At 38.9% G+C, this 8,424-nt stretch overlaps 1 protein-coding gene across 1 annotated transcript in view; it reads right to left on the minus strand.

The window, feature by feature from the left end:
- The window catches only part of Flt3 (fms related receptor tyrosine kinase 3), a 78,237-nt gene that overhangs the window by 17,865 nt on the left and 51,948 nt on the right, over positions 1-8,424 (minus strand). Inside the window, exons 12-14 of the mRNA XM_048801001.1 lie at positions 6,323-6,433; positions 3,411-3,564; positions 787-869 (exon numbers count right to left, since the gene is read on the minus strand). Of these exons, the coding sequence (XP_048656958.1) occupies positions 787-869; positions 3,411-3,564; positions 6,323-6,433 (348 nt within the window). The remainder of the gene's footprint in view (positions 1-786; positions 870-3,410; positions 3,565-6,322; positions 6,434-8,424) is intronic.

The following is an 8,424-nucleotide window of genomic DNA, read 5'->3' on the forward strand; positions in this document are numbered from 1 at the left end:
TTACAAACCTGTTTTTGCTCACTGTGACCACAGAAAGATTCTTTTTATTTAGAGATAAATTCCCTAGCTGCCTTGATAATAGATGGCCCCTGGTTATTCAGGAGTTGTTTTGGGGAGTGTTTTGGGGCGGGGTGTTGGTGCTGAGGATTGATCCCAGGGCTTTGTGCATGTGAGGCAAGCACTCTACCAACTGAGCTATATCCCCAGCCCCCTACTTAGGAGTTTTTAAGACCCTTTTATCATGCTAGGCAGATATGTCACATTGGAAAAAGAAAAAAAAAATACTAATCAAGTTTCTACCACATTTTATGAACTCTGATTTTGCACTTGATATTCTTCTGTGTACTCCTTCAAATAGTCCTGTGAGAAAGGTATTATTAAGCTTGTTTTATAAACAATAAATTGTGACTCAGATGTTTTCATAATAACTTATCCAAAGTCATCCATCTAGAAAGTGAAGGAAACAGAACTTCTGCCTGACTCTGTGACTCACCATTGTTACCACTTATCCTGTGATAAGGTGGCTCTGATTAGTTTAAAAAGCATAACCTGACCAAATAAAATAGTCTTCAGTGTTTATTGGTTGACCATTAATAAGAAAGTCTTAAAATACAAACTGTTGGCTTTTCACTACTTTTCAAGCAAGTTGCATTATCAAGCTTATCACTGACATCAGCAAAGAAAGAAACCATGCCTTTGCCATTGTGTGCTTTTTAAAAATAGCGAACATGAAACTCTTGTATCTGTTTCCATTTTAAAGTAACACCAATTAGAATAAAGTATTACCTTCAGAATGAATTGAATTCCCATTGAATCCTGAGACCTGATCCGAGTCCTGGTGTATCTGAACTTCTCTTGAACCAGGCATACTATGAAAGAGAAATTCGTTCATTAGTTACATTTGTCTCTGAGCAGACATTCTATTTAAAAAAAAATAACTTCATCAGAGAAATGGCTTCCAATTATAAATGAGTTTTTAAATTAAAAACACACCATCAACATGTCAAATTTTTGTCTACATTAGAAACATCTGTGTGCTTGGGCCTGCTGGTCTAACTAGGATAAGTGATCTCTCAGTCCTTGTCACATGACAAGATGAGTGTTGAAGTTATACTTTATAAAAAAGAAATGAGACTTCGTGAGATTAATATGATTTGTTAAATCACAACGCTAATAAACACCAGAACTAGGAATCACACCTCACTCTTCAATTTCTAAACTTGCTCATTTTTCCTTTAAAAGCTCAAGTGTAATACAGATCTACAGATCTTCTATAAAAACTGAAGGGCTTTGCCATCCATTTTTGTTGGTTGTTGAGTTGGTTTTTTTGTTGTTGTTGCTTTTTTCTTTTTTTGTGGTAGGATTGAACTCAGGGCTTCATGCATATGAGCTACACCCCCAGTTGATCATCCTTTTTTCAATTTTGTTTTTGTGAAACTCATTTCCCTTCCCTGCGGAAGTAACAGTCATAATGAAAATCTCTTAAAGTGTATTGTATAGAACTCTTCACTGAGGAATTCTGCACCAATTATCATGATTCAATTTATTCCAGTGTATGAGTTTATCCCAATTTACAATTTCTGTATCTTTCAAAATAGCTTCATGTTTTTTTTTTTAAAAGAGAGAGTGGGGGGGAGAGAGAGAGAGAGAGAGAGAGAGAGAGAATTTTTTAAGATTTATTTTTTAGTTCTCGGCGGACACAACATCTTTGTTTGTATGTGGTGCTGAGGATTGAACCCGGGCCACACGCATGCCAGGCGAGCGCGCTACCGCATGAGCCACATCCCCAGCCCGCTTCATGCTTTTAGGTCACAAATATTCAAAATTAATTGTTTTGAGGCATTTAACACCCCGATGATCAAAATGAATCAAAAGAGCTAATTACTGCCAATGAAGCGCTGGTCACACACATCTGACTCTTAGGATAGATTCTCTCTAGAGTATGTATGGAGGTGTAGTTCAGCGGTAGAGCATATGCTTAGCATGAAAAAGGTCCTGGGTTCAATCCCCCATACCTCAAAAAAATATGCATGATATTATATAATTTTCTCAGCTCTAGAGTATGAACTGAGAAATGAGGATAAAGGGGAGGATTGGTGTGATGGGTATACACAGGTAAGGGCAAGTGCTCACAGACATGTATGGGGATCTTTATGGGGCTCTGTGGTTTTAAGATGTTGTATCTCCATGTAAGAGCTTAAAGTTTGGGAATCTCCGCTCATTCTCAAGAGACTCCCAAAAGAGAAAAGTCTCTGACAAGTAATTCTACCTTCAGAATAAGGAAGAGCTTTCACCTACGCAGAGGAAAAAGAATGCATTGTGGGGGCTCAGTGGTAGAGCACTTGCCCAGCATGTGTGAGGCACTGGGTTCAATTCTCAGCACCACATAAAAATAAACAGACTAAAGGTCCATCAACAACAACAACAAAATTTAAAAAAAATGCATTGTGGGTGGAAGAATGCCTATGGATCAGTTCAGATAAAGCTGCTGTAACGCTGTGATGCAGGTCATCAGCCAAAAATTTCAAGGCTGAGGAGCATGCCACCAAACTCCTAAAGATTCATTTATGCATACTTAAACAATAACTCCATCAGGATCAAGAATCACTCAGGATCCACACAGGTGGCAGGATATACAACACAGAGCACAGAGACAAAGTGACCACTAGTTTATGTTCCCATGATATGCCAATGAATCCATCTTAACATTTTAAAACCCAATTTATGAGTTTAGATCCCTTTTGTGCAACAGTCCCAGGACTTGAGCTATTTTCTATGAGTATGTCAAGGACATTGGAAAAGGTCTTCATTCTTTCTACCTAAAAGATTGGATTATGAACCTTTCTCAAAACCAAGGGTTTCTAGGATATGATTTAGTCAGGTAGAAAGGGACTGGCTCAACAGTAACTGCACTGAAGGAAAGGAAAGGTCTTATGGTTTCAAATCAACAGGGAGACTACAGCAGCAGTTGGGGCATACATTCCAAGACCACTAGTAGAAGCCTGCAAGCACAGATAGTACCAAACCCTATATATACTACATTTTCCCTATACCTACAAGACTATGATAAGGTTTAATTTATAAATTAGGCATAGTAAAATATTAACAATAATTGCAAAGTAGAACAATTGTAACAATATACTTTAATAAAATTATTTAATACTGATTGATTTGTTCATTTCTGGACTTTCTCCCATTTAATATTTTTGGACTGCAGCTGACTAAGCGTAATTGAAGCTTCTTTCAGCAAAACAACAGATAATGGGGGACCACTCTAGATCTAAGATAAGTGACTTGTCTTAGACTCCTGGATCACACAGTGCCTTTAGAAACTGGCTACTGAAGAGTAGTTATCCATCACACCTTTTCTATGTCCTGTATAATAATGAAACCTTGGCCCCGCGTCTTACCTGGAATTTGGATGTGATTGGAAAGTGGGATAAAAACTGAAATTGTGTTCCTTGAAAATCTCTGTCCATGTCCTATGGAATTTTTCTCTTTTATTTCTTAGATAGTTGAGGAGATCACCATAGCAACAGTATTCAAAAATCAAGTAAATTGGTCCTGAAATAGTTACAGTTTTAATTATAGATGTACAAACGCCATAATGTTTTTTCAGAAATCTGCACAACATACAACATACTCTGTGAGAGCTCAGTTCTCCTCCAACTTTGGGCAAGCCTATCTCTTCTTATATCTTAAACTCAATTTTAGCTTTCTGCCTAAACTTTTTTGGAAATTAGTATCTCCTTGACAGCCAAATAGACTGTCTTGGTTTTGGCTTCACCAAAACCACTGGCCTCCTGGCTTCTCCACTTTGCAATGGGGAATATATGCCCACTGTATTATGAACACTTGCTTGGCATGCTAGTTTGAATCTTGAACATTCTTGAAAGGCCCATGTATTGAAGGTTGATACCTAGACAACAGTGCTATTGGGAAGTGGTGTAATCTTTGGACGTGGAGCTTAGTTGGAGAAATTTGGGTAAATGGGGTGCAGGACTGGGGCCCCTTCCTACCTCTCTCTCTTTCTCTCCTCCTTCTCTTTTTTTTACAAGAATGTTTATAGAAACTTTATTCATAATTTCTCAAAACACTATTATTTATGCTAAGACCAAGGAAAGAGGGATATAGATCTAAAAATTGTGGTCTATCCATACAATGAAATGTTTCCCAGCAATGAAAATACTACTACATATAACAGAAAATGGCCTTGGAAATATCAAGCTAAATCTCTTTCTTTGTTTCCCAGTCACCAAGAGTGAACAGGCCTCCTCCATCTTGCATTCCTACCATCTTGCACTAGGCCACCACAGACCCAAACTGACAGGGTCAAGAGATCATGAATGAAACCTCTGAAATCATGAACTGTAATAAAATTTTCCTCCTTTTAAATTATCTCAGGTATTTTGTCATAGTGATAGAAAGCTGACTAACATACTTAGTAAACATATGCTGACTCATAGTGGGATAGGGATAGGAAGCATGGGAGGAATAGACCAATTCTAGACAGGGCAGAGGGGTGGGAGGGGACAGGAGGGGGCATGGGGTTATTAATGATGGTGGAATGTGATGACCATTATTATCAGCAAAAGAAATAATATGTGAGGTGAATAGAAAGCCTGCATCCTGGGAACAAATTTTTACCCCTCAGATAGCGCTCTAATCTCTAGGGTATATAAAGAGTTCAACAAGACAAGCACCAAAAAAAATTTAATCCAATCAATAAATGGGCCAATGACCTGAACAGACACTTCTCAGAAGAGGATATACAATCAATCAACAAATATACGAAAAAATGCTCATCATCTCTAGCAATCAGAGAAATGCAAATTAAAACTACTCTAAGATACCATCTCACTCCAGTAAGAGTGGCAGCCATTATGAAGACAAACAACAACAAGTGCTGGCGAGGATGTGGGGAAAAAGGTACACTTATACACTGCTGGTGGGACTGCAAATTGGTGCAGCAATTTGGAAAGCAGTATGGAGATTCCTTGGAAAACTGGGAATGGAACCACCATTTGACCCAGTGATTCCTCTTCTTGGACTATACCCAAAGGACCTAAAAACAGCATATTACAGGAACACAGCCACATCAATGTTTATAGCAGCACAATTCACAATAGCTAAACTGTGGAGCCAACCTAGATGTCCTTCAGTGGATGAATGGATAAAAAAAATGTGGCATTTATACACAATGGAATATTACTCAGCAATAAAAAAGAATAAGATCATGGCATTTGCAGGGAAATGGATGGCATTAGAGAAGATTATGCTAAGTGAAGTTAGCCAATCCCAAAAAAACAAATGCCAAATGTCTTCTCTGATATAAGGGGGGTGACTCAAAATGGGGTCAGGAGGGAGAGCAAGGGAGGAAGATTACCTCTAGATAGGGAATAGGGGTGGGAGGGAAAGGGAAGAAAAAGGGGAATAGCATGGATATTGAAAGGAGACCCTCATCATTATACAAAATACATGTATGCAGATGTGAATTTGGTGTCAACATACCTTATATATAAACAGAGATATGATAAATTATTGTATAATGGTGTATAAAGAATTGTATGCAAAAATAAATTAATTAAAATAAATAAATTTTTTAAAAGTACAGGTATGAAGACACAAATGGGTATGAATATACTACGTATACAACCAGAGATATGAAAAATTGTGCTCTAAATGTGTAATAAGAATTGTAATGCATTCTGCTGTCATATAAATTTTAAAAATATATGCTGATTTATTGTTTGCCAGAGGAAAGAGAAATATGTTTCCAGTCCTCTCTTAGGTCCATTTTCTCATTTTCATCTTCTTTTACTTCTAGCCCCAGCCCTGCTGTCCCAGAAAGAACCACCCTTGGGTACATTGTTTGACTATTCACAGAGAGACATGAGAGAATTAGAGACCATGCCCTCGAGAATTCTGTGAAGATAAAGTTTCAAACCCCACCTTGACTGTGACTTGTTTGAAAGCAGCCTACTGGAAGCACTGGCCAAGCTCTGTACCTCTTTTCTCCACTACATTTATGCCAGCTCCACAGCTGGGGAGAGAAGTATGCACACCAAAAAAATGCACTTGCAGGATAGTTGATTCTAAGCATATTAGATTTTTTATGTGACATATCCCAGTGGATCAGATACAAAAGGGGTATTCATTATGTTCACCCATTTGAAAAAATGGAGTGCTCAATGTCTAATTCCACTTGAAATGGGGGCCCACACTAAGTGTGAGAAAAGAGCAAAAAATAATGAGAACAAATGTCTTTTTGGTCTTCAGGCTAAACTATTTTGCATTAGGTGTCTTGGTGGAAACTGATTACCTGACAGTGTACATGCCCCCAGCAGATTCACAATGTTCTCATGATGTCCCAAGTGAGTCATCATTTTGAGTTCTGACATGAGTGCCTCTTTTTCAGAGCTGTCAGCCTTTTCTGTCAATGGAGGAATAACAAAATGTCAAACTCAAGTAAAACAGTAATTTTATGTTGTTTAATACATTAAAAATTTCCCCAGTTCAGAGATGATTTTATTACCTATCTAAATTCAAAACCAAGAGAAAAAGAGACATCAAAACAATACATGAGTTTTGAATAATAATATGTTATGTCTTCAAATAAAATTTCAAGATTATGGTACAAATGTTGAATATAATAATATGGCTCTCCAGGCTAGGGATACGGCTCAGGGCTCAGTGTTAGAGTACTTGCCTAGTACATGCCTCGCCTGCATGAGGACTTGGATTCAATCCCCTGCATCAGCAGCCCCCAACACACAGTCTTTTTACCTAGATTTACAAAAATCCTTGGTTGTCCCCCAAAACATACAACCAAGTAAAATGTTAGTAACACATGATTTTCCTGCATAGTAGAGATAAACAATAAGCTGAAGGGAGAAACATACTTTGTATGTATTTATTTGTTTTGACTCCTGGATTTGTTCAAGTCATTGAAAGACTAACAGTATCAGCAAAGACAGTTGTCTCTAGCCTCTGGTCCTGGTTCTCAGGTCTGGAATCTTCCATTTGTCAGTAAGCCCAATAAGAGGAGGTCAGAGAGGACTCATTCCTACTAATCGAGTTCTCAAGAGTCTTTAGTTGATGATGAGGAACGTCACTGCCATGCACACTAGCCTGTGTCAGTTGGCCAATACATTCTCTCCCTGGAGAGAAGTCCAGACAGCTTGACAAAGTACACACATAAGCCTTGCTTGGGCACCTCGTGAGGGCAGTTATTGATGAACTCAAAGGGCTCCTGTCACTGAGGCTGATGTGTAGCTGCTCAGGGCACCAGGAGCACCAGGGGCAAGGACAGGGTCTTTGGACTTGCTACTCCAGGCTCCAGGCATTGGCTCCTCTAACACATCCTTTCTTACAGCAACAGGAACTTTTCTTTACATTTAAACTAAAGTCTGATCTAATTTCCAGGTCCCATTATTTAGTCCTGGAATACATTCCAGTGTTGACATCATTTATTTTGACATAAGTGAGCTCTCAGGGGTGCGCTTGACTTCAAGATGTTGACTTTGTAGTCAGACCCTCCTGAGACCCAATAGCACAGCACATCTTCAGCTACTTCACCCTTTACAGGAATTTGTGACTAAACCGTCCATGTCCATGTGTCTACCACTGAGCGACACCCCTAGCCCTTTTTTATTTTTATTTTAAGACAAAGTCTCAATAAATTGCTGAGGCTGGACTTGAACTCAAAATCCTCCTGCCTTAGGCTCCCTAGTCCCTGGGATTATGGGAATGCACCACCAAGACTGACAGTAACATATTTTATGACATGCTTATCTTTTTCAAAGCACATTCATATACTATTACCATTCATTCATTTGTTAAATAAGTATCTGTTTAGCACCCATTGTGTGTGAGGCCACATGCCAGCACTGGGGAATGAAAGATTACTGAAGCACAACCTCTGTCTTCCTGGCACTTAGAGTCTCCTGGAAAGGGGAGGCGAGTAAATAAGCTATTAAAATATGCAGTCTGCCCTCCATAGGGAGTATCCCCGGATTCGAATGGCCACAGATCAAAAACATTTGTGGAAAAGGTGTCTCTATACAGACTAGTTACTCGGCACTTACATCGTATTAGGTACTGTAAGTCATCTAAAGGTGATTTAAAGCTAGTACTTTAAAGGCTGTGTATTAGTCTACCCCATTTTATTTAAGGGACTTGAGCATCTAGAATTTTGGTACCCTCAGAGATTCCTAGAACCAATTCCCCATGGATATCACGGGATAACTTTAGTACAATGAATGACACGTAACAAATGAATGCTGAGTGCTGTGGGGGTCACACAAGAGGGGCAGTGTACAAAGCCCCAGAGGGGTATGGAAAAGGGCACCAGATGTCTAAACAGAGACCTAGAGAAAAACAGGAGGTAGCCATGTGAAACTACAGTGGAGGGGGCTGGGGGGG

The sequence above is a fragment of the Marmota marmota genome, unplaced genomic scaffold (assembly GCF_001458135.2).
Source record: "Marmota marmota marmota unplaced genomic scaffold, marMar, whole genome shotgun sequence".
Taxonomy (NCBI): Eukaryota; Metazoa; Chordata; class Mammalia; order Rodentia; family Sciuridae; genus Marmota; species Marmota marmota.